This window comes from Herpailurus yagouaroundi, unplaced genomic scaffold, assembly GCF_014898765.1.
Source record: "Herpailurus yagouaroundi ecotype Mexico unplaced genomic scaffold, PumYag 159, whole genome shotgun sequence".
Taxonomy (NCBI): Eukaryota; Metazoa; Chordata; class Mammalia; order Carnivora; family Felidae; genus Herpailurus; species Herpailurus yagouaroundi.
In genome coordinates, this window is record NW_024412400.1 from 14556566 (window position 1) to 14584540 (window position 27975).

At 40.1% G+C, this 27975-nt stretch overlaps 1 protein-coding gene across 1 annotated transcript in view; it reads right to left on the reverse strand.

Moving 5' to 3' along the window:
* Positions 1–24679, reverse strand: part of CMC1 (C-X9-C motif containing 1) — an 87790-nt gene extending 63111 nt beyond the window's left edge. Inside the window, exons 1-4 of the mRNA XM_040481108.1 lie at positions 24602–24679; positions 24370–24505; positions 22217–22382; positions 21863–22125 (exon numbers count right to left, since the gene is read on the reverse strand). Coding sequence (XP_040337042.1) covers positions 21863–22125; positions 22217–22382; positions 24370–24505; positions 24602–24679 — 643 coding nt within the window. The remainder of the gene's footprint in view (positions 1–21862; positions 22126–22216; positions 22383–24369; positions 24506–24601) is intronic.
* Between the last annotated feature and the right edge of the window lie 3296 nt (positions 24680–27975).

The following is a 27975-nucleotide window of genomic DNA, read 5'->3' on the forward strand; positions in this document are numbered from 1 at the left end:
ATGAAGTCTATTCCAGGACTGCAAGACTGACTTAACATTCAAAAATTGATAAATGTAATTCATCAGATTAAAAAGCTAAAAAAGGAAAAACATACGGTTATCACAACAGACACATAACATACATCTGACAAAAATCTAACATCCATTCCTAATAAAATCTCTCAGTAAAGTAGCAACAGAAGGAAACTTCCTGAACATGATAAATAACATCTGCAGAAAAAAACCCACTTGCAGATGTTTTCCCCCTAAGATATGGAACAAGATAAAGAAGTCTGCTCTTGCCACTTCTACTCAGCACTATACTTGACATTCTAGACAGTCTAATAGAGTAAGAAAAATAAAAGATCATCTATCTAGAAAATCCAATAGAGTCTACAAAAAAGCTATAGAACTAATAAGGTTTCCAGATATAAGATTAATATACAAAATTCCAATGGAGATGACAAAATAAAATAAAGCTTTTTAAAAAATGAGCTAAATAAGGCTCAGGGACCTGCAGGACAAAGAATAAAAGAAATTAAAAAAAAAAAAAGTCTATCACTTATTTTACCAGAGTCTGAGAAAAAAACAAAAAAGAATGCAGAGCTAAAAAAATACTTGAAAAAATAATGGCTGAAACCTTTCCAAATGAGGCAAAAGAGGGGTGCCTGATGGCAGATTAAGCATCTGTCCTTGGCTTAAGTCATGATCTCAAGGTTTGTGACTTCCGGCCCCACATCGGGCCCTGTGCTGACAGCATGCAGCCTGGTTCAGATTCTCTGCCTCCCTCTCTCTCTGCCCCTCCCTTGCTCATGCTCCATCTCTCTGTCTCTCTCTCTCTCTCTTAAAAATAAATATTAAAAAAAAAAAGTTTTTTTAATGAGGCAAAAGACATAAACCTATTAATTCAAGAAAAACAGTTAAAAACCTAAAGAAACACATCATAATAAAACTTCTGAAAATGAAAGGCAAAGAAAAATCTTCAAAGCATCGGAGAGACATATAGTAGAACAAAGATTCAAAGGACAAAGGATTTTTTTTTTAGGATTGAAGATGAAATAAAGACAACTGAGATGAAGAGAAGCTAAGGTAATTTCTTGCCAGCAGACCTATTCTCAAACAATGGCTAAAGGAAGTTATTCAGACAGGAAGGATATGGTAACAAAAGGAAACTCAGAACAACAGGAACAAAGAAAAGGCAACAGAAACTATTCTTTCCTTGAGTTTTAAATATTCTTTTTTAATGTTTATTTATTTTGAGAGAGAGAAGGAGAGAGTGCTAGTGGGGGAGGGGCAGAGACAGAGAGGAAGACAGAATCCCAGGCAGGCTTCCTACTGTCAGTGGGGAGCCCAACACAGGGGCTTGATATCAGGAACCATGAGATCATGACCTGAGCCAAAATCAAGACTAGGATGCTCATGATCTCGCAGTTCATGGGTTCAAGACCTGCATCAGGCTCTGTGCTGACAGCGTGGGGCCTGGAGCCTACTTCAGATTCCGTTTCCATCTTTATGCCCCTCCCCTGCTCACTCTCTGTCTCTCTCCCCCTCTCTCTCTCTCTCAAATATAAAATAAAAAAAAAAAAAATTAAAAAAAATGACTATACCATAAAGGGGAGAGGGTAAAGTAAACTTTGGGGGTAGCAAGATTACCTATATTCCACTTACATGATAAAATGTTCATGCTAACGGACTGTGATAAACTATACACATACACTATAATCTTTACAACCACTAAAAAAAAAAAAAATTAAAAACCATTATAGATAAATCAAGTGGAATATCAACAAATTGAAAGTATTTTCTCTGACCATAATGGAATCAACTAGATACCAAGAAGAGAAAGTAGCAGGAAAAATTTCCTAACAGTTGGAAATTAAACACCACTCTTCTAAAGAATTCCTAGATTGAAGAAGTATCAAGGAGAGTAGAATAATACAATGACCTGAATGAAAATAAAAACAAAACTTACTAAAAGCTAAAGCAGTGCTTGTAGGCAATCTATAGCAATAAATGCTGATATTAAAAAAGAAAGTCTCTTGGGGCACCTGGGTGGCTCAGTCACTGGCTCAGTCAGTTGAGCATCAGACCCTTGATTTCAGCTCAGGTCATGATCTCACAGTTCGGTTTGTGAGATGGAGCCCTGTCTTGGGCGCTGCTCTGACAGCAAGGAGCCTGCTTTGAATTCTCTCTCTCTCCCAATCTCTCTCTCTCTGCTCCTCCCCACCTCATGTTCTCATTCTCAAAATAAATAAATAAACTTAAAAAACAAAAGTCTCAAACCAACACTCTACATTTCTATCTGACAAAACTAGAGAAAGATCAAAAAGAACCTAAAACAAGCAAATAAATAAAAATAGGAGCAGAAATCAGTAAAATTGACAACAGGGAAACAAATGATATAATCATTACTGAAGAGTTTCAAGTTTTTGGTTTTTTTAGGGGGGAAAAAAAAACTGGCCCAAATGTCCTCGTTGACAAAGTCTATGAAATATTTAAAGAATACACCATTTCTAGTCTCTTCCTAGCACATTTTATGAGACCAGCACTGCTCTGATATCAAAAGCAAAGGCAATATTAAAAACATAAAACACAGACCAATAGTCCTCATGAATATAGACTCAAAATTCTCAACAAAATATTAGTAAATCAAATCCAGGAATACAGAAAAATAAAAATACATCATATCAAGTTGGGTTTATTCCAAAGATATGAAGCTGGTTCACTATCCGAAAATCAATCAATATGATTAATAGTCGAAAAGAAGAAAAACGTATGAATCACGTCAATTGAAGCAGAAAAAAACATTTAATAAATTCAATATCATTCATTAAAAACAAACAAAACTTTCAATAAACTAGGAACAGAAAGGAACCTAATAGAGTGCCTACAAAAACCCTACAACTAACATCACACTTAATGGTAAAACACTGAATGCTTTCCTTATAGGAACAGGAATACAGAATAAAAGTGCACAGAACTATATACACACATTGCATATATAGATAAAAACTGGTGAAAATTGAAAAGGTATATAGTCCAGTTAATAGTATTGTACCGGCTTCAATTTCCTGCTTTTGATATTATACTACCATTATACAAGAGGCATTGTGGGAAGTAGCATGAAGGGCATGTAGGACTCTATACAGTATTTTTTTTTTTGTAACTTCCTGTGAGTCTGTAATTGTTTCAAAATAAAAAGTTAAAGGAAAAAACTTCTATAAGAAACTACAGAAGAAAATCTTCATAACCCAGAGTTAATCAAAGAGTTATATATGACACAAACTCATGATTCAGAAAAGAGAAAAAGAATAAATTCTACTTCATCCAAATTAAAAACTTTCACTCCACAAACACTGCTTTTAGAAAGATAAAAACAAGCCACATATGGGAAAAATTATTTGCAAATCTCATATCTAAAAAAGGACTTGTATTCAAAATATATAAAGATTTCTGTAAACTCCAACAGTAAGAAAACAATCCATTTAGAAATGGGCAAAAGACTTGAACCACCACTAGATAGGAGATATAAGTATGGCAAATAAGCATATGAAGAGATGCTCAACATCATTAGTCATTATGGAAATCCAAATTAAGGTTACAAAAGTTATCATTAAAGACCTATTAAGATGGCTAAAATAATAATAATAATAATAATAATAATACCACCAAGTGCTAACAAGGATGCAGAGTAACCAGATCTCTCATACATTGCTGTGGGAACATTAAATTGCACAGCCATTCTGAAAGATAATCAGGTAGTGTCTTATAAAGTTAAACATGTCTTTATCATATGACCCAGCACACCCCTCAGGATTTAGCCCAGAGAAATGAAAAGATGTTCACACAAAAACCTGTATACACATGTTCACTGAGGCTTTACTTGTAATAGCCAAAACTTGGAATTAACCCAAAAGTCCTTCAGTGGGTGAATGAATACCAGTTCATCAACATAATGGAATATTACTCAGCAATAAAACAAAGAACTACTAACATACAACAGCAGCAGCAATTTGAATGGATCCCAAGGGTATTATGTTGAATGAAAAAAAGACCACCTCAAAGGGCTACGTATTACATGATTCCACTTAAATTGACAAATTAGAGTGATGGAAAACAGATCATTGGTTGCCAGGAACAAGTGTTGGAGGCAGTATGACTATTAGAAGGAAGCATGAGGGGTTTCCTTTGTGGTGACAGAACAGTTCTGTATGCTGATTGCGATCATGGTTGCTTTCGTCTTCATATGTAATAAAATGTCATAGAACTACACACACACAACATGTAAAATTTGGTATAGTTCAACTAAGATCTGTACCTGAGTTAGCATACTAATGTCAATTCCTGGGTTTCTTAGGCACAATTAATTATAGCTGTGTGTCCCAACTTTTTCATTCTAAGAGCCCTTTTTAGACCTTTCTTATTGCTAATGCTCCCCATGAAATGTTAATACCACAGGAACACTGCATGCATAACAGTACATTAAAACAACAAGATTATCTTCTCCCTCCAATACCAATTTTTGCTCTTCTGAAGGCAGTATCATACTCAGTGAAGACCTGTACTATGGTTATGAGAGAAAATAGCCTTAGGAAAAGCTGGAGAAGAACTACATGAAAAATGTCATCTTTCACAGCTTGATAAATTATTTCAAAATAATGTTATTTTTTTAAATTTTCTTTTTACATTTATTTTTGAGAGACAGAGTGAGACAGAGTACAAGCAGGGGAGGGGCAGAGAGAGAAGGAGACACAGAATCCCAAGCAGGCTCCAGGCTCTGAGCTGTCAACACAGAGCCCGATGTGGGTCTCAAACCCACCAACAGTGAGATTATGCCCTGAGCCCAAGTTGGATGCTCAACTGACTGAAGCACCCAGGCACCCCTAAAGTTATAATTTTTAAAAAAGCTTAAAAATGTATAAGACAAAAGGAGTGAGAATAACCAAAACAATATTAAAACAGAAGAACAAATTTGGATGACTTCCACTCCCTGATTTCAAGTCTTGCTACAAAACTAGGGCAATCAAAGTGGTGTAGTACTGGAGAGAATTTGGATAAACAAATAGATTAATGTAATAGAGTCCAGAAATGCTTCCACATTTATACAGTCACTTTATTTTGACAAATTCACCAAGGCTACTTAATGAAAAAATAAAAGCATTTTCAACAAACGGTGATAAAGACACCTAGATAAACATTGAGGGGAGAGGATCAGTCTGAACCATCTGACCTCCTACTTCACAATACCCAAAAAAGTTAATTTGCCACAGATCACAAACCTAAATATAAAAACTAAAACTATTAAGCCAACCAACCAAACAAACACTCAAAAACAAAAAACTTCAACTCCTCGGAGTAGACAAAAATATTTTAAAGACACAAAGGGAAAAAGGATAAATTTGATTTCATCAAATATAAAATCTGCTGTTCATCAAAAAAAAAACACCGTGAAGAAAATTAAAAGACAAGCCACAAACCAGAAGAAAATGTTCACAGTATATAGACAGAGACACAGATCTATAGAGAGAGATTTGACAAGGACTTGAATTTAGCATATATAAATAACTCCTACATATCAATTACAAAAATACAAACCACCCAGTACAAAAGGGACAAAAGGTTTGAATGGACTCTTTGAGAACAATATAGACAAACTGTAAATAAGTAAATGAACAGGTGTTTGTTTAAAATCATTAGTCATGGAGAAAATACAAATGAACCCCATGATACTATTTCATACCCACGAGGATGACTAAAATTAAAAATACAACACCAAATATTAGAATGTGGAGCTACTGGAACTTTCATATATTACTGGTACGAGTGTGAAAAGATAAATTCTTTGGAAAACTGCTTAAGTTATAGTGAAATATACACCTAACCTACTTTCCTGCTTTCCACTCTTAGGTATTCATTCACCCAACCCAAATGACAACATGTTTCCAGAAAATGACTTGTGCAAGTCTGTTTATGGAAACATTCCTAATAGCCCCAAATTGGAAACAACCTAAATGCCCAATTGAATATTATTTAGCAATGCAAAAGAATTAACTACTGATATACTCAATGTGGGTGAATCTCAAAAACTCTGTTGAGAACAAGAAGCCAGGTACAAAAGTACCTACCACATGATTCAAGAACATGAAAAAAAATCTATGGTGATAAACAAAACACTGGTTATCTATGGGAGTGAGAAGGATATTCTTTTGCAGATGTCCTGATTGGGTTGTATACATTTAACAAAACTCACAATCTATAAATTTCACTGTACATTTTACCTCAATTTAGAATAGATTAGCTGTAAAACATTTTTAAAAATCTGTTCTTATGATTTTAACACACAACTATCAGAAATTAAGTAGACAAAAAGTTTTATAATTCTCTCCTTAAAGACACTGTTGATCTTTTATTAGACTTACTTATACTGGTAAAGGTAACCTTTTCATAAGCAACATGTAATTATTTACTGCTATTATATAGGTTCACCTGAATTTTTTATATTGTTCTTACAACCCAACACAGTCTTACTTAACTCTCATTAGTTCTAATAAATTGTCAACTGTCTCAATTTCTATGTACACAATCCCAGGGACAGCTCTGCAGCTCTTCTTTTCTGGCTCTGTCCTTTAGAAAAATGATAAGCAGAAATTAACAGCACATCTGTCTTGGATGTTCAAATTTTATTTAGAATTTTTATAGTCATCTTCATGTTGAGATTTGCCTATGATTTTCCTCTGTATTGCTCTGGTATCTCAGTTACATTATTTAAACAATAAACTAGGGACCTTTCCTTTCCTTCATTTTCTCTGGAACACCGTATAAAATAAAGACTATTATCAATTCGTTCGTTCTTTCTTTCTTTTGAAAGGAAGCAAGCACAAGCAGGGGATGGCAGAGAGAAAGGGAGAGTTCCAAGCAGGCTCCCTGCTGTCAGAGCAGAGTCCCACACAACGTGGGTCTCAATCTCATGACCCATGAGATCATGACCTGAGCCAAAGAAATCAAGAGCCAGAGGCTTAACTGACTGAGCCACCCAGGCACTCCATTATCAGTTTCTTTAAAGTCTGACAGAAACCACCTGCAACAGTTTTATGATTCCACTTGGCAAGGCTACAGTCTCCAGTTATTCAAACTAATCCAGGTATTGCTGCGAAGGTACTTTGCAGATGTGATTAAAGTCTATAATCAGTTGACTTTAAGCAAAGGAGATTATCCTAGATAATGTGGGTGGGCCTGATACAATCAGTTGAAAAGCCTTAAGAACAGAATTCCATCTGGGAACTACAGCTTCAGCTCAGAACCAAGAGTTCCAATGCTGTTCTGATAGCCTGGTCTGCCCTACGCGTTTCAGACTTGCCCAACTAGCCCCCCCCCCCCCCCCAGTTACATGAGCCAGTATCTGGCCATATACATATGTATGTGTGTATGTGAACATACACACAATAGCCCTATGGTCTCTGGTGGTACACCAGCTATTAGAGCCTAGGTCTTGGAGTACGTGGGAGAGACACAGACACAAAGAGAGCTTTAACTACTGATTCCATTTTCTAAGAGCTTTTTATTTATTTTTAAGTCAGTTGCAGTTTTAATAAATTTCTATTTCTCAAGGAAACTATCCATTTCATCTAAATACTCAAAATAATGATAGGAAGATATTCACATATTTTCCCTCTTTACCATACCTATACTTGTTTCCCAGTTTTCACTGCTTACGCCAGAGCTCAACAAACTATTTCTAGTTAAGGACCAGACCGTGAATACTTCAAGCTTTGCAGGCTACAGACCATCTTTACCACGTATGTTCCTTTTTTTTTTTTTTTTTTTTTAAACGACCCTTTGAAAATGTTACTAACCACTCACCGTTTACAGGCCTTACCAGATTTTGCCCAGATCATGCTTTGCTGAAATCTGGCCTAACTATTTAAGCCTTCTCTTTCTCCTTAGCTTTGCCAGAGCTACTGTTTAAGATGAGAAAAAGAACAGTGAGCTTATAAAAGGCACTGTAAGTATGGATGGAGTGAAAAAGGACAGTTTCGAGGGAGATCCTACAAGATGCCCAGGGCTTATAGGAACTAAATAAAGAGGATTCAAAGAAGGTTCCCAGTTTTCTGGCTCCTGGTGAAATCGCTGTGACCACTCACTGACACAGGGAACACAAAAGGAAACACCAGGGGGGAGAGGAATTCAGCTGTGGACATGGTGAATTTCAGATGCCTGTGACATCCTGCGGAGTGGAAAGCTGATCTCTCCTTGAAGGGAAATAATAAAACTGGGGGCTATCTCCACATACTTCTTTTCTCCTGGTCTGCAGCATACATCATATGAGGCATCAGTGATTAACACGATAACTACTGAATGGAGTAGAAGAAATATTGTGATATACTGACCTATTTTATAAAATCAATTTTGAAATGTTACCTCTTCCTTTTGCTTACATAGCTTTAATCTATACAACTTATTAAAAATGTGTCTTAATGAATCTACTTTTCGCTCTGTAAATTTTGCAGTGGTCTTAGATAACAAAAGCACCAATTTTTTAATCACTACCTTAAATACAGACACAGCTGTGTAATATTAAACCATTTTTCCATAAGAAATTATAATAGAAATTTACCTATATAATGAATTCTAGGTTATAATTCCTATTTAAACATGGTTTTTAAATGGCTTGCAAAAACTTCTCCTGATTCCTCTCAAAAAGTTCTCTCATTCCTCTAAAACCTCCTAGGGCAAAAAAACAATTGTAGAATCACATGAGAACTGATTTAGATTTTCCAAACTCCTGGTGTTAAATCAGAAATAACAGGCTGAAAAATCTATAAATTCTGCTAAAGATTTTCCCACTTGGTAGCATATCAACCACTGAGTATATTAATTATGGTTTTATACGTATTACAAAGCTATCTTCAACACCACAAACACTGTAAAGATGGTACTTTTTATTCATAAAATTACAGAGCGATTCTCTCAAAGTCAATGTGATGCATATATGTTATACATTTGTATAAGAGTCTGAAAAAAAAAATCAAATTTTGAGAGTTTGCTACTATATATAGTCATATGAATTTATACTGAGATAAAGAATCAGGATGATACCACCAGGGAAAATTTCCAAAGCTCTAACTTCTCAACATTCTATCATCACCTGAAAGTCAATTTTCACCTTTTTCACTGGCTGAATTTGTTAGCTCAGATTTTGCTTTGGGGCTCACGTGTTCTTGCAGTATGGCAGTAGTAGATTAGAAGTCTACTGACAACAACACTTGCTATGCATCCACAAAGATAACAGTGAGGCAAATCAGAATATTACAGAATCTTTGACTGGAAAGAAGTGACACCTGAAGGGCAAGGTATGCTTTTTCAATAGTGAAAATGTTCTAATTTAACTAATTTGATTCTTGTTTAGATAATGCCACTTTTTTTTTTTTTTCTAACTTTCCAGTTCTATTTATTTGCCCCTGAAGACCTTTCCACACTACTGTTACTCTGGAGGAAAAACAAGAAAAATGCTTGCAGTAAATAAGCAACAGAGTTCTCATTACCAACAGTTTCTATCTTTAGATTCCTCTTCTTTACTAGCTACCAAGAGCTTCAAATCCAAGTGCCCCAGGGCAGATACTAACATGAACACTACACAAAGACCAGAGTTCTCAACTGCTACATTTCCAAGAAGTGCTTCGCACCAGGAAGACCGGCGGACTCCAGTTCTCCTGGACAGCCCAAAAATAGGGATCGGATTTCCATGGCCCGCTTGTTGGTTCCTTCTTGCTATAATAAAATGAGGAAGGGGGGTGAGGGGCAGAGGTACTCAGGGAAAATTAAGACAGCCAAGATCAGTGTTCCTTTCACATTCTTTCCTCCAAGCCAAACGTGAACAGACAAAACGAAACCGGAAAAGGAAGTCGTGATGGGAGAGACTTCCTTCCCCACAATATTCCCGCCTGCCTCTGGCTATGAAACCTCCAGGTGAGGGTGATCAATGCCCTGCAGCCTACTTTAACAGCCCTCCCAGGTGAAGTGCTCTATTCCAGTTTGCAGATAAAGGAGTGGAGGCTCCCAGAGGTGAAATGGCCCAAGTGTGATAAATTGGCAATGCCAAGATCACATAGCCCAGGTCCCGAATTCCCTTCCGCGACGCACCACACACATGGGGCGATGGCCTTTTTAAGGGGATTCCAACAAACAAGGTTGTCTGAGTTTCTGAAGTTAAGGGTGAAACAACCCTTACACAGTAAGGGCGTTTCAGGAACTTCAGAAGCACAGGCAAAAATAAAAAATTCACTCTTTAGATTTTCTGATCAAAAAGTAAAGGTAAACGGAATGGTGATCCTCTGATTCCTACCATGTAGAAAATTATTTAAAAGAGAAAACACACACACACACACGGAGCCATTTGTCAGTTGGCTGGAAAAAAAAAAATGTCTTCAAAGAAAGTAAACATCATGTATTAGCTCAATCGGTAACAATCTAATGTCCTATAAGCTCACCCTTAAACAAAACATGGAAAGCACATCAACGAGAGAGATGTGCCTGTTTCTGTGTGGCTTCCAGGTCAAATACCACCTATCCCTCACAATAGTATGCTTCATTTGAACTACTTTGTCCTATCAGCTTTCACTGCTAATAACCACCTAGTTCACACTAGATGTGCCCACTTCCCCAAAGCACCTATTTCTTGGACCTCAGATTCTGCAGATTGCTAGGTGTGAAAAGTTCCTCTTCCACCCACATTACTTTAACCCATGACGAGGCCAAAAGGGGACAACCAATTAAAAGTATACCAAAGCAGAAAATCAACTTATGCAGGAAGACATGCCAATTTTAGCAGCATGCTGCAATGTCCACGGTGGCCATAATTTCGTGAATGAGAAGGTTTCACATTTACGGTAAAACTTCAGTAAAACTTCAAGACTATGTTTTCCTGATTTTCTAGTAGAAAATCAGCAGTGTTGTGGGAGACAGGAGTCGGTATTTGAGAAACGAAGAAATGTCAGGATGCCTGTGCTTTCTCAGCAATTACACCTAACTGATTTTTCTGATGTACATCTAGAACATGGTAGACTATCCTCAAATCTATGACCGCTCCTCAGTGCCTCTGGCCACTCTACTCCACCATTTCTTTTTCATCTTATAATACTTCATAACATTTCTACAAAAAGAAAACAGAACAAAAACCCTGTGCCACTTTGTAACAGAGTGGGGGGATTAGTTTTACATCCACAGGTTATTCACTTACTTCAAAGATTCAAATTTTGCTCATGCCACTCATACTTCTTGGCATGGCCTTCAGAGCCAGTGTGCGTTAACGGGAAAACGAGTCCCACAATACAACTTCTTTTGGGGAGGAGCATTTCCCAGGATGATTTCCTCTGGCTAACAACCTTGGCTGAAATACCAGGTCTCTTCTAAACAATAAACTTCCCCTAAATGAGGATGCTGAGATGAACGGACTGTACAGGCTGAAGGCAAACCCTAAAGGAGTCTCAAAAATATTCTGAAAAATGGCAATAATCCTAGGAAAAGGATGAACGCTTCCAAGGTAAGATCTGCTCCCACTCCTCTTGCGGCTATCCCACAAGGTTCTACCTTTAATTTTTTTTTTCAACGTTTTTATTTATTTTTTTGGGGACAGAGAGAGACAGAGCATGAACGGGGGAGGGGCAGAGAGAGGGAGGCACAGAATCGGAAAGAGGCTCCAGGCTCTGAGCCATCAGCCCAGAGCCCGACGCGGGGCTCGAACTCACGGACCACGAGATCGTGACCTGGCTGAAGTCGGACGCTTAACCGACTGCGCCACCCAGGCGCCCCAACAAGGTTCTACCTTTAAAGATGCCATTGTTCATGCCATGTTCCCAGTGCTTATTTCCATATCCAAATCTACTCTGCCCACCTTTTCAAGCAGCTACCGGCAATTTCCAAGTCTTAGCAGCCATCACAATTTCAACTTAAAATTTCAACAATTTAAATCTTCATTCTGCCATCCTGATGGTTACATTATCCTCCTTGCCTAAAAAAAAAAAAAAAAAAAAAAAAAGCAGCTTATGTGTATAGGGTGCCCAGAAGAGGCACAATAAATATTTGCAGAAGGAAGGAAGGAGCAGTAGGAGTTGTTTTACAAACACCACCACAGGCAGGAGAAGGTACTTCTGAGCAGAGGCTCAGAAAGCTCAAAGCCATCTTGAAACATTACGCAGCAAATCAAACTCCAGCTCAGTCTTCTGCCTTTATTTTCCATCTTCTACCTCTTATTTTCTTACCAAGGTCTTCCGATTTAAAACCAAACTCGATACTTATTCCCTCCCAAAGTTCTGCCTGACCCCAGCACCTGAAAGTGCTCTCTCCTTCCGTAAGCCCAAGATTTTGTGTGCACCAATGCTCTGGCTCTCATCACATCCGGATTTAACATACAACGTCACACCACCTGTGCAACCTTCTTCTCCCGACAGATTGGTGGTCGCCATGGACTGAATTCTGTCCCACTTTCCCCACCCCAATCGTACTGAAGCTCTAAACCCTAATGTGACTGTATTTCAAGAGGCAATTAAGTGTCAAAAGAGATCATATGCGCAAGGCCCTAATCCAACAGGTGGCCTTGTAGGAAGAAGAACCAGCAAGCAAATCGGCCAGCACCTTGAGCTCGGACTTCCCGGCCTCCGGAACTGTGTGAAAATAAATTTCTGTTGTTTAAGTCGCTCAGTCTGTGCTATGTATGCTGTTATACTAGGCCGAACAGATTTAAGACAGATTTTGGTACCAGAAGTTCTCAATTTTAGCTGCATCTAACAAACCACCTGAGAGTGCTTTAAAAATTCTGATGCCTGGGTACCACCCAGACCAGTTAAATCAGAAATGCTGGGATAAACCCAGGCATTGGTATTTTTAAAAGCTCCACAAATGATTCCACATGTAGAGCAAGAAAGCTGCATGAAACTTAAATTTGATGGGGTTCAAGACCATGTCTAACTCATCTCTATAATTCCCTCTAATGGCTGGCACATGGTAAATATGCAAACTGTTTAAAAAATGACACGATTATGAGAGTTTCAATATCTGATAATTAATATTCATTCTGTTAACAAATATTTATTAGGCACCTACTAGGCATCAGTCACCATGCTAGGGGCTGTATACACAGAGATGAGTAAAACAGGCTAGGTTCCTCATGCTGCAGCCAACATAAACATTCGAAACTCTACATTTCAACATGCTTAATTAACATATCCTTTGATCCGTAAAAAAACTCTAAGTTTCTCAGCAAAAACACAATGCAGGATATTAAATACCATGTTCTTAAATTGTTTTCCCGGCAATCTCTTTACTTAAAAAATATTAAAATAAGAACAGGTGAACATAAGGGAAGGGAAGGAAAAGTAAAATAAGATAAATAGTGGGAGGCAAACCATAAGAGACTCTCAACTACAGAGAACAAACAGAGCTACTGGAGGGGAGGTGGGTGAGAGGTGGGCTAGACGGGGGCTGGGCATTAAGGAAGGCACTTGGGGTGAGCACTGGGTGTTGGATGTAAGTGATGAATCGCTACATTCTACTCCTGAAACCAATACTATCCTATGTGTAGTACTGAATGTAAATAAAATCTTGGAAATATAAATAAAAATGCTAAAATATAATCAGGGCTGGTGGGGGGAGAAGGTTAATTTGGGAATCAATGTTCTTATTTGGCACGGATTGATCCACTTATATCAAGCAGAAGGTAATATTTCTTGCATTTTTTTGACGTCCATAAACTTAGAGGATTCTACAATAAGGATACTAATCCAGTCATTGGGAACATAAACTTGGAAGTTATTCTCCTGTGGTGAAAGAACCCCTTGAGACCAACTGCCAAGTATTTACAATCATACAGGTTTGAGGCTTAAGAAGCTTTAGCAGTTATCTGAGAAACCCTTCTCTCTTTACCCCAGCATCCTCAAACCTGAGATTATGCCACTCAGAATAGGGCCTGAGGTTAATGACAAAGTCTAAAACAAGAAGGCATCCTTACTCATTCCCAAATTCAACTGGGTGCTTCTCCCAGGATTGGTGGGCAATCTCTCGCTGTCTAGATGTAATTAACTAGTTTATCTTTTCTAATCATCTAGTCTCCAGTAAACCTAAAGACGTGAAATCATATGAAAAACATTTACTGTTTACTACAGTTAAATACTTTCATTCTCCACCTGACATTTTTCTTCATCTCTCAAATTATTTGATACATACAGACAAATCATACCTGTAGGTTTCACTTTACTTCTCAAGGAAAAACCTCTGGATCTGGAATGGAAACTCTATACCCAGATTATTTGATAGTTTGGTAGTTTTTAGAAATTTCAAATATTTTTAAAATTGTTTCTTGAAAGACTGTGGAATCATGCAAATGATTCTACAATAAGGTGTGAGGGCGCCTGGGTGGCTCAGTTGGGTAAGCGGCCAACTCTTGATTTTGGCTCAGGTCATGATCTCAGAGTTCCTAAGTTCCAGCCTCACATCGAGTTCCACACTGACTGTGCAGAGCCTGCCTGGGATTCTCCTCCTCCTCCTCTTTCTGTCCCTCCCCCATTCCTGCGTGCTCATGCACTTTCTCTCCCTCTCAAAGTAAGTACAACTTAAAACAATTTTGTTTAATAAATAAAGTGACGTGTGAAAAATGAACAAGAACTAGACAGATTTGGGGATGTAAGAGAGGGAAAATTCTAAGAAGAAGGAACAGCACGTCAAATGGCCTGGAGGGAAAAACACAAAGCACAGTTTGGCGTATGTTAGGTATAGCTTAGGCCAATGTCATTACCACAACCCCATGATACTTCACACCTGGACTCAGAGCACACACTTGTGTGTATTTACATATTTGTGCAAGTACCCCTTCCTACCTGACCTACCACTATCTGAACTCTCACTACCTGAACAAAGGCTCCTAGTGGCTTCAGATAAATGATTTTTAGGACAGAGAATGTTGAAACCTTCACACCTGCAACCTTCTCAGGACGGCCCTCGGGCATGGCAGCTTTCCTTCCTGTGGCCCCTCTCCCAGTCTCCTGCCATGGGCAAGGACTGCCACATGGCACAAAATCCCAGCGCCCTGGCCTCCAAAGTGGGACAGGCCCTGCGCTTTGTGGTGCACCAGAACTGATCAGGTTGCGACAGGCCTTCCCTGAAACCACATCCTTGCTGAGCTTCCTCCCCTTCCCTGTCCGATTCCCTTGGTCCCTTAAGGGTTTTTTTCTAACAGCACTCCATTAACAAATCATTTGCATGTAAAACATCCAATGGTACCCAGACCTTGTTCTCTGATGTCATGACCAAACAAAGGAACCAGGGTTTGTCAAAGAAATGACTAATTCTATGGATGGGCCAGAATAGGTAAGAGATGAACCAGAAATACTTTGTGTGAGAAAAAGAGAAAATGCTCAAAAACAGGATGGGAACATATCACAAGGGCCCAGAAGCTAGTTTAAAGGAACTTTCTCACTGGCCCAATCTGGGAAAATTAAGCACCACCATAATTACATACAGTAACAAATTATAAACCCCTGGAAAAATAGGAATTCATGAGTCCACACCCATAATGAATCTACAAATAAATGAACAAGAAACAAAGTGGTCTCTTGCCTACAGCAAAAGAGCAACAACCAACTGATCAAACAATGTGGAGAAAATGCTGGAGGCAGAAAATCACCATTCTGCAACCATTAAGGAAAGACTGAAACAAGCAAAAATCATCAATGGATACTATATCAAAAGGGACATTTCCATGAGGAATGGATATCTGCATAGTCTTAAATTAGATTGTACTCTCCACAAATTACTTATTAATTACGAGAGGAAAAACAAAGCAAAGCAATGGGACAAGCCCCGACTGATCAAACTTAGTATAATCTATGAGAGACAGAAAGATGTCATATACCTCCGGATGTGATACCACGAGAAAGACACGATACCACTTCTACAGTATTCTGAGAACACATAACCTGGATCTAATGAAAAGTCAGGTGAACAAAAAATGAAAGCATGTTCTACTTGCCTAAAAATCTGGAGTATCTTTCCACTGTTCTCAGGATAAAATTCAAATTCCTTGAACTCATTTACAAAACATTTCCTGATTCATGATGTACAACTCTCATCACAAGTATACTCTGAGTTTAGAAATATACAGAATTTACAAGTGAGGGGAGCCTGGGTGGCTCAGTCGGTTAAACATCTGACTCTTGGTTTTGGCTCAGGTCATGAGCTTGCAGTTTGGTGGGTTTGAGCCTGTGTCAGGCTCTGCACTGGCAGCACTGACCCTGCTTGAGATTCTCTCTCCCTCGCTCTCTGCCCCTCCCCCACTCAGGCTCTGTCTCTCTCAAAGTAAATAAACTAAAAAAAAAAAAAAGAAATACATAAAATGTAGAAGTTAAACATATTTTTAGCTCTGACATACCAATGTAATTTATGTCTAAGAGGATACTGTTCAGATACAGAAGCCATAATCAAATCAGAAATTTTCTAATCAACTACATAACCTTTTACGTATGAATCACAGTGTTCTCAGAAAAGATTCTTTAAATCTGTTTAGGTGTCTCACTTAAAAAGTAAGAATTTCCTAAAGCTAATCTACCTACATCCCCATAGGAACCACTAAAAGAACCCCTGCAATCCAAATACTCTAAGAGCTGCCCTGACGACATCCTCCCAAGATATACCTTCATATTCTACTCATGGAATATCATGAAATTCCTGGCCCCACTTTCTACTCCCTGAGCCCTACAACTGTTCCATCTTCCTCCCCTTATTAGATTTCTGGAAAACACCAATAAGGTGGCACACACACAATTAAGGAAACTTCTCTCTGCTGCTATCGCTCCATCATGCAAAAGTAGACAATGAATCCACACTAAGGGACAAAGGAAGGGAAACTACCTACCCCCTAAAAGAGGGAACAAGAAAAACAACAAAAAAAGAAAGGAAGCCCTTATAGTTATTAGAGAAAAGAAGCAAAATTATTAGGCCCAGGTTTCTGGAGTTTGTGATCTGGGAATACAGTCATGTGGGAAAATGTATCTGGAATCTGGGAACAGCAAAGAAATAACTGGGTGTTCTTTAGTACAGCCCTAGACCTGACTTTCCATTACCAGGCCCTTTTAAAACTTGTTATGAGAGGAGGTTAATGTCTAGAATTTTGTTGAATAAAAACAGAAATAGTTTCTGACCAGTGGAAAAGATAACCCCAAAGATGACAGTGCATGGCCTGCCATAAACTAACCTCCATTACCAAGCCATCCAGGTACCATTCACGGCTAATTTCCTCTGGAAATAGGAAGATCAGACTGATAAGAAAACAAAGCTAAAGATTAAGTCAATAAAGTGGAAGAGTTCAGAACAGCGATTTCTCCTCTACTCTGTTTGCATATTAGAACTGCCTATGGACTATTTTAAAATGTCAGAGGCTTAGCAAATTAAATCTGAACATCTGGGAGCACAACCCACACACTAGTAGTTTTTAAAAATTTAACCTCCTCAGCCACTTTTCTTGGGTGTTGTGGACCCCCTCCAGCTTTTTCTCTCTGCATTCAAATAGTAAGAGAAAATAATGAACCTAACAAAGTACGGCTGAGAGACTTACAAAGCGTGCCTTTATTACCTCTACATTAACAATAAGGAAAATAATATAAATAAAACTACATATAAGTATGTAGCCTGCATTTCACTGCTGGGTTCAGAGTTTCTTGAGAAAAGTGGACCCTACGAAGTTAAAGGCTGTTGACAAATGAAGATCAAACCTGTATGAAGATTTTGAAAAATCTAACATAAACCAGTGAAGGCAACCTACAGAATGGGAGAAGATATTTGCAAATGACACATTTGATAAAGAGTTAGTATCCAAAATATATAAGGAACTGATACAACTCAACACCCAAAAAACAAATATTCCAATTTAAAAAAGGGACGAGGAACATTTTTTCCAAAGAAGACATCCAGATGGCCAACAGACACATGAAAAGATGCCCAACATCATTCATCATCAGGGAAATGCAAATCAAAACTACAATGAGATACCACCTCATGCTGTCAGAATGGCTAAAATCAAAAACACAAGAAACCACAAGTGTTGGTGAAGACGCGGACAAAAAGGAACGCCAGGGAATGCAAACTAGTGTGGCCACTGTGGGAAGCAGTATGGAGTTTCCTCAAAAAGTTAAAAACAGAACTACCCTATGATCCAACAATCATATTGGGTAGTTAGCTAAAAAATTCAAAAACATTAATTCAAGGGATACATGCACCCCTGTGTTTACAGCAGCATTATTTACAACAGCCAAATTATGGAAGCAGACTAGTGTTCATCAATAGATGAGAGGATGAAGATGATGTGGGGTGTGTGTGTGTATATAAACATATGTATGTACACACACACACAGATATATAATATTCCTGTGTGTGTATATATGATGTGTGAATCTTATTCAGCCATAAAAAAGAATGAAATCTTGCCCTTTGGAACAACAGGCATGGAGCCAGAAAGTATAATGCTAAGCGAAATATGTCCGTCAGGGAAAGACAAATACCATATGTTTTCACTCATATGTGGAATTTAAGACTAAAAAAACAAACAAATGAAAAAATAAAAATAAAAGAAAGAGACAAACCAAGAAACAGACTCTTAACTACAGAGAAACTGGTGGCTACTGCAGTGGAGGTGGGTGGGGGGTGGGTGAAATAGGTGAAGGGGATTACAAGTACACCTATCACGGTGAGCACTGAGTGGTGCATAGAATTGTTGAATCACTATATTGTGCACCTGAAACTAACATACCACTATGTCAGCTATACTATAATTCAAATTTAAAACTTAAAAAAATATTTTTAAAAATCTAACATAGGGGCACCTGAGCGGCTCAGTCAGTTAAGCGGCCAACTTCAGCTCAGGTCATGATCTCGCGGTGAGTTCGAGCCCCGCATTGGGCTCTGTGCTGACAGCTCAGATCTGGAGCCTGCTTCAGATTCTGGGTCTCCCCCTCTCTCTGCCTCTCCGTCTCTCTCTCTCAAAAATAAACAAACATAAAAAATTTTAAAACCTAACATAAATCAGTGGGAAAACAGACTTGGCTATATACACCTCAACTGACCTATCACCTCATCTACTCAGAAACACATCTCCTCAGTGTGGGCACATACCACTGTATAAAAAGCAAGAGAAATAGCAAAATGTAAATCTATGCTTCAATCCAGGAACCAAACACAAATGAACTTAAACAAAAAGCTGGCTTCAATACATTTGTATTCTGGAATTTACACCGACAAGAATATTTCAAAACTTCCTACTTGCTGACTCCACTTTCTTGTTTCCCATTCCAATCTTGCTTCCATCTCTGCTTAACAAGTTTCCAATGATCATACTGTTAGCTTTGACCATAACCAGCCACCCAGTTGCTAAAGTAAAAAACCTGCTAATTATCCCTAATGCCTCCCTTTGCCTCACCACCTTTATTCAATGCAACAGCAGGTCCTGTCAATTAGTCCTCCAAAACATCTACTGAAGCTTTCTCTTTCCAGCTTTTCTAATCCCACTCCAGGCCAAGACACTAACATACCTAGCCTGGACCACTGCCACCATCTCTTAACCTGTCTCCCTGCTTCCACTCAGGACTCCTCCACACTGCATGCTACCACTGCAGCCAGAATAGTAAAGACATCATTTCTATTGTGCCACTGCCCTCATTTTTTTTTTTTTTAATTTAAAGTAATCTCTACACCCAACATGGGGCTCAAACTCACAATCCTGAGATCAAGCGTTGCACACTCCACTGACGGAGCAGGGGAGCCAGCCCTGTCACTGTGCTCTATAGAAGCCTCCAGAGGCTTCTGAGGGGTGCCTGGGTGGCTCAGTCAGTTGAGCCCCACGATGGGCTCCATGTTCCCAGAGTAGAGCCTGCTTGGGATTCTTTCTCTCCCTCTGTCTCTCTGCCCCTCCCCCACTCACGTGCACGCTCTCTTTCAAAATAAACAAACATTAAATGAATGAATGAATGCAAGCCTCCAAAGACTTTTCATAACATCAGGAAAAGTCCAAATGCTTTCTTATCAGGGCCTTCTAGGTCCTGCAGCATCTAGCTCCTGCCTACTTTCCCAACATCCTTCCTTATGAACCTCCTCCACGCTCTGGCCCTCATTCCAAACATTTTAAGCATTTGCTGCTTCTGACTGCCCAGCATACTCTTTCCCTACCTCTCCACATAACTGCCTCCTCTTGTCCTTCAGATTCCAATTCAAAGGACACTTCCTCATAGAGCTCTTCACTGCCTACTCTGAGGTCAGTCCTCTTTTCACCATCTACCACACGAGACTGCTTATTTTCTTCATGTTGATCATAATCTGGCAAAGTATATATGGGGGTTCAGGGGTGGGCTGTCTTCTTTCTTCTACCATTGTATGCTTGTGACATATAATGGGCACTCCCGTTTTTGTTTTCATCAGAGGCATGGTCTATAGCATGGACCCGGAAATGAAATTACCAGGGCTCTATTCCAGCTTGGGCTCTACCAGCAATTAGCAGTGTGGACGTGGGCACACCACAAGATTGAGTGGGTTAAGAGTAACTGGACAGTAAGAAAGTGGAAACAGCAAGTGAGACTTTTTTCTAAATTTCATGTATCTAAACTCAGAATATAGACATATGAAAGCCTTCGACCTCTCTATTTCCTCATTTGTAGATTACTTTGAATGTCACTTTCAGCTCAGGTGCACTAGAATTGTAACAGGCGTCAATCTACTTTCCAACCTAATTTTTCTTACCCCTCATTTACACTCTGCAACTAAATATCACACAGTGATATTTTACCACCTATACATTTGTTCATTCTGCCGCCTCCTCTCCAAGTCCAACCACTGCAAATTATCTTTTAAAGGCTAGATCAATTATTAACGGCCTCATAAGTCTGTTCCAATCACCTGGGCCAAAATTGGTGTGCTTGTGAAGTGTTCCAGAAATTTTTATGCTTTAAATTAGATTAGTCCCTAATCTCTCTCCGCCTCAGTTTTATAATCCATGAAATGGTCTACAATATCACATACTATTGCTGGATAATTGAGAATACCTAGCTTGATAATAAAGCGTTCAAAAAATGTATTATTTGTTGGCTACAGATATTTTCCGCTCTTCTTGAGAGCCACCAAATGAGTTTTCCATTTCTGAATCTCCAAACGTTTGAAGCCATTACTCCTCCCAACGCCTTATGAATAGTTTTCCTATTCATAAAACGAAGGGCGTGGATTAGACCAATCACCACCCCTTCAAAAACGAAGTCCTCTATACTTACATGAATAGCCTACAAAGATACCGTACGTGAGCTTCTGTAACACAAACAGCTTAAAGCAAAGGCAGTGCAGGTGAGCTTCTTTAAGGACGGGAATTCGAGGGAAACTACTGCCTCATATAGAAGTGGGCTGGAAGCACTAACTGATCGAGACCCTGGGGATCCTTTCTAAAGAAACTGACCCCTGCCACAATGATGGGTCCTTTGGATTGTTGTTTTTAAGTTATCGTACAGATACTTAAAGGAGTCAGTACCCCCCCCCCCACCCCCCAGAGGGACGAAAAAGATGAGACCAGCCGCGTTCAGAAGGAAATGTTTGTAAGACACAAATGGACGACCGCTTGGACAACAAACCCAATGCCTTTCACCTAACCCTAACCCCAAGGAGCGAGCCGATGACCCAAGACTGCAGGGAAGACGCTGGGGCCGCCAGAAACCCTAAAGCGGCCAGCCGGGCGGGCGTGAGCAGCCGTCTGCGGAAGCGGTGCAACCTCAGCGCTCGGCACCTTTCCCAGACCGGCCCCCAGCCGCAGGACCACAGTTAGGGACCCGGGCCCGGACTCCTCAGCAACCCCCGCGTCCCGCCCCCGTACCTGCGGGGTCGAGCGCCATCTCGGCTGGAGGAGAGGAAAGCAGCCCGCGGCCGCTCCCGGGCAGGGGGAGGGAAGGGGAGGAGCCTGGGCAGGGAGGCACGTGCGGCCGCCCGGAGCTTCCCCGAGGTGGAGGAAGCCACGGAGGAGGAGCGCAGTGCCCTTCGCGGAGCCCGGCAGGCAGGCCCCTTTCCTTCCTTCTAATTTCCCGAGTCGCTACTTCCGCTGCGCATTGCGCCTGCGCCTTTCTGGCCCCACCCCGAAGCCTGGAACGGACTTTGCCCAGGGAATGACTGGGAAGGGGGCGTGGCCTTGTGTGCCTTGGGGGCGGGCTGTCTCAGAGGCTCGGGGCCTCGCTTGGGGCGGAGCGCTAGCGCCCGCTTGCAGACCCGGGTCTGCGGAGACCCGAGCCGAAGCTGCTGGCCTTTGGGACTGCGCCTCCCGTGGCGACTAAGTTCACGGCCAAACCCTTCCCTCCGCTCCCGTCTTCGGAAGACGGAATGAATCACCCTGTTTATTTTATCTTCGTTAACGTTCGTTCATTCATAAATTTCTATTTCATGCCTGCCAGGTTCCAGCCACGGTTCTGAATACGAGGGGTAAATACCTAAATAAAAATAAGCGCCCTATTCTCGAGAAGAATCGTGTTGGCAGGGGAGTCAAATACAAGCAACACGCTGTTAAACGTCATAAACGCCACACGTGCAAGATATGAACAGCTTGTTCTATAGAGGTGGTATAGTTCGTACAGTATCATTATTTGTCCCACAAATCAGCAGCCTGTGGCTTCCCTGGAGGGGAAAATAAAAAAAATGGGCGCCAGGACATATTGTCCTTAGGGCGTACAGCCTGATTTGGGTGATGTTACAAATCCCGATTCTGCCAGTTAAAGCCGTATGTTTTTCAGAAAAATGAAGGAAGGTGACAGCTATACTCCAGAAGAGCCCCAACTGCCCTCTTCTCGATAAAAGAAAATTTCTGGTGGCGGTTATGCCCATTTCCGCTCACCAACCGGCCTTCAGAAATGCTTCCTTGTCACATCCATGGTCAGCTAGTTCGAGCCTCCAAAGGGTGAGGTGCGGCCGGGGACAGATGGGACAGATGTTAGAAAAACAAGGAGCAGCTGCTTCTTCCCTGGGAGGGATTTAAAGCTTTCAAAATGATCCCCTCCCCACCTACCTGCAGTCCCTCCTCCCCTGCTGCTGCTTCAGCCTGGTCAGTTGGCAGAAAAAGCAGCCACAGTCGAGCCGGGTTGGGAAAGTGGGTCTCTGCCCAGCAGGTCTTCCGTTTAAGGGCCTATTTGGGCATAACGGCCCTTATTACAGCTGTAGGTTGAGGTGCCAAGGTGAAGAATTAATGTTTCACTCAGCCAGGCAGGAAAGCAGGTCTGTTTTCTTGTGTGTTTTATAAATGGGTTTTGAAACGTACCAAATTCATTCTGATGCCCCTTTTCTTTTTCTGGAGATGGAAGATTTAGTTTAGAAAATAAATCTTTTTAAGGAGATGAGGTGGGGTATAAAGACACAAGCCAGACATTCACACTCGGGTAATTACACTAAATTTTCCTATATATGCAAAAGGATGTCAGGGAGAGCTTTAGTCAGAGACCTAAGTACCTCTACCGGAATCCTGCATCACCACCTAGTAGCTCTGTGACTTGAATGAATTCCAGCGTTTCTTTGGACTTTAGTTTCTAATTTGTAAAGACGTTGTGAGGAATAAATGTGTTATCATTTAACACTGTTTCAGTCGCTGAAAACCCACTTGATGGCCTTTGCCATAACTGAGTATTTTTTGAAGCTTTATTATTTAATATTTTTATTTAAAGTAACTCACTGAAAAAACAAACTCAGATGGGCACTATCTACTTCAGCTTTATCCTATGCAATAATATCTGTAGAATCATGGGTTTTGTGTGTCCCATAAAATGGACTGTTAGACATCTCACACTATGAGAAGCACTAGCATCTCGTTGCCTGGTACATAACAGCATGCCCCTCTCCTGTCTCATAGATCTCCTTGATCTATGAAATTAGATCATCGGGGGGCAAAGTCTCTATAAAGTACCTGGGAAAGATAACTCATGTATTAAAAACTAAATCATAGAACTACAATTGGTAATTCAAAACAAATTTCCTAAGATAGCACATTATTTAAAAAAAATTGTTTTTAATGTTTCTTTCTTTCTGAGAGGGAGAGAGAGAGACCAAGTAGAAGTGAGGGAGGAGCAGAGAGAGAGAGGGAGACACAGAATCTGAAGCAGGCTCCAGACTCTGAGTTGTCAGCACAGAGCCCGACGCGGGGCTCAAACTCACAAACTGCCAGATCGTGACCTGAGCTGAAGTTGGACACTCAACTAACTGAGCCACCCAGGGACCCCTAAGATATGGATAGTTCTTTGAACAATAGCTGCAATAAGAACATAAAGGGGAGGAGAGCACACTGTCCTGGAAATGAGGAAATCTGTATCAGCCAAGCATGATCTCTAGGGCTCAGACAGTATCTCGTACCTAATGGCCGCACAGTAGCTTTTCGCAAAGGACTGAATGTCAGAGTGGCTAGGAAGGACTCGAAAGACGAAGTAGAAATTATGGTTGGCCTTGAAAGATGACTAGCATGAGTCAGCAGAGAAGAATGTATGTCACACTAGGAGAAAAATAAGCAAAAATGTCTGCGATTTGAGGTGTTCTTGAGGGACAAGTGAAGCATGGAAAAGACAGAAGGCAAGAAATAAAAACATACATGCAAAAGCAAAAGCGTAGGGGTTGGAAGCCCAGGGCTGTGTGGACAGTCATGTTGGAGGGCAATGTCTGACGCCATTCGTTGAGGATTTGGGAAGCTAGGATACTTACGAATGCGACTGAAAATGTTAGAAGAGCCAGATGCTCAAAGCCTTAAACATTAGGCTGAGGCGTGTTTGAAGCTGTAACCGGTCAGGGGCTGTTGAAGGTTAAGAAGTAGAAAAATGGCCTTTTGTCAAAGTGATGTGTTCTAAAGTCGATTTTGCATAGGATAGATACAAGTGGTGACGAGAGACGCAGGGGGTAAGCAGAACGGTAAGGAGCTTTTGTAATAGTTCAGGCAGGATCTGAAAAGAGCGTGAACTAGTCTATGTGGCTATGTAAAAGACAGAATGGATGTGAATGAATGTAACTGGGAAGGAAAAATCCATTCTTCATAATCGACCTGGAAGAATAGAACAAGGAGTCAAGAAGGACTGCTAAGCGATTCCGTTCCTTGGAAAATGTACACAGACAAATGAGAAAATCATGGCCATGCACCCATTCATGCCTCAAATGATCTGCTCTTGATCCTCATTACTGGGGAGCCAATACTGAGACGGAGAGACCAGTTAGGAGGAAACTTCAATGACCCGAGGGAATATTTGATCCATGGCAGAGCATGTGAAAGCAGAGAAGTGAGGGGCTTAGTATGTAGACACACACACACACACACACACACACACACACACACACACACATATCTCTTAGTCTAACATCTAAGGAATTTGCAGGTACAAACAAATATCTTAATTGTTTATTGCCTCAATTCTAACTAGATCTAGCATAATTTTTGGCTCTATGTGGATACCTATTAGTTACGATAAAGGTTGAGATAACCCCTGCTTGCTTCCAACTCTGCCCCAAATCAGAATTAAAGATTTCACCTATTGCTTTGTTCTGCCCTGTCTTTGAGCCAATGAGAATTACATTTGGAGGAATATTAGAAGCCCCATCCCTACCAGTACCTGAAGTTTGAAATGGCTAGCCAACTTCTTGGCTGGAAGATCACTATCCGAGGGTTCCTGGTGGCCTTGTCTGCTTACTGAGCTGCATGATTTAGCTCCCAGCCCCCAGGGCCTGTGCCTTCTCCTTTTTGAATAGGCACAGGTCCAGATTGATACTTCTATTAGTTTGTTAGGGCCGCCATTACAAAGTACCACAAAATGGTTGGCTTAAACCACTGATTTTCTCACAATTGGAGTCTGGAAGTCCAAGATCAAGGTATCTGTAGGTTTGGTTTCTTCTGAGGCTACTTTTCTTGGCTTACAGGTGGCCATTTTCTCTTTGTCACTTCGCATAGTCTTCTGGATGTGCGTTTCTGTGTCCAAATTTCCTTTTTATAAAATAAGGAGACCAATCATATTGGATTAGGGCCTACCTTGATGACATCATTTTTAATTAATTTCCTTTATAAAGACTCTCTCTCCAAATACAGTCACATTCTCAGGTACTTGGCTCAGGACTTCAGCATATAAATTTTAGGGGGACACAGTCTAGTTCTTTACAAGGACCAGAACATTTCCCGGAATCCCAAATCACTTGGCTAGAGCCCTGACAACTTGCCTAGATTTAGCCTCTCCCCAGATCAATATACTTTGTCCCTGACTTCCTGGTGGCTGAATAGGTTCTGCTTTGCTATGGCTCATTCCACTAACTCCACCTGGCTCTGTAACATATCTTTATTTCATCTGCCAACAGTACTGTTGTAACTCTTAGTCTAAGATCTACCCGCTTTTGCAGAGATGTTTCCAACAGTCTCCTAACTTCTCTCTGGTCCTAGGCTGATTCTCCTGCTATCCATTCTTTCTAACTCATTTCACCCACAACAGCAAATATGATCATAAAATTTCTTATGTAAAATCCCTCAGTGATTCCTCATATACATAAAATCCAAACCGTTTCCTTTAATAACATTCATGAAGCCTTTGACGGACTAGTCCCCCCGTCTAATACATCATCTTTTCACAACCAAAAGGTTTCTGTTTGTACTGCCACTGTATGAACCTATAGCAATAGTTTATAAAGTATCTGTGGAGACTTTTCTGTGCACTATCCCAGTAAAAGAGGTAAGATTCTGTATTGAACGTAGAAACTTAAAACTGATTTCAGAAAGAATGTATAGTTGGGGTGCCTGGGTGGTTCAGTCGGTCAAGCGTCTGACTGTTGATTTCAGCTCAAGTCATGATCTCACAGTTTGTGAATTGGAGCCCCACATAGGGCTCTGCACTCCCAGTGCAGAGCCTGCTTGGGATTTTCTCTCTCTGCTCCCTCTGCTTGTTCTCTCTCTCTCTCTCTCTCTCTCTCTCTCTCTCTCTCTCGATAAATACATAAACTTAAAAAAAAAAAAAAGAGTGTGTAGTGGAAAGAGAGGGACTTTGGAACCAAACAGAGCTAAATTCTAATTCCTCTTGCCTTCTTTTACTTTTTAACTTTTTTATTGAAAAAAGTTATACTTTCAGGGATCGTTTCTATAGTTCATAACTTTTTTACTGAGATACAATTTATATACAGAAAGGGAACAAATCTTTGTGCAGCTGAAAAAATTTTCATGTATGGATACACTTTTGTACCACACCTGTGTCAAGACCTAGAGCATTTCTAGTCATCCAGAAGGTTCCTTGATACCTCCTCCTAGTGAAGCCCTGCATAAAAATAACTATCTCCTGACTTCTATGAGAATTGATTAGTTTTGTCTGTTTTTGAACTTATATGAAAGTAACAGTGTAGTGTAACCTACCATTATCTGGTGTCTTTTGCTCAACTCAATAGCTGTGAGACTCATTCACATGGTTGAATGTATCTACATATCTGCTTTCCCACTTCTAATTTAGATTTGGTAAATCGTTTCTCCCTCTGAGCCTCAGTGTCCTCAGTCACACCATCCCCGCCTAATTTATTTGAGCATTAAAGAAAACCTGTAACAAACAGTGATAGCGGTTTCTAGCACTCGGTAGGCCATTGCTAGATTCTAGCTATTGTCGCTGTGATGATTATCTTTTATTTTTAGAATTCAGTTCTTTTGAACTATTGCACTGTATTCAGAGGTTTTTTGATGTAATACTTCAGAGCTACTCTGCCTTCAAGGCTGAAATCTGGGTAACAATATGTTTAAATCAGTATTATGTGAACACCCTTCAAATGAACAAAGGAGATTTAACAGTGTGCCCTATCACTTATCAGGTGAGAAAAAAAAAGTGTGAAAAAAAAATCACCTCTCACCTCTGTGGAAGGTTTTTTATGTTTTATGTTTTGTTTTTACTGTGAATTATTTTCTGGGTGGCCTCCTTTAAGCAGACCACAATTTTTTCTAGGGTCGCAGACTTCTATTCCTAA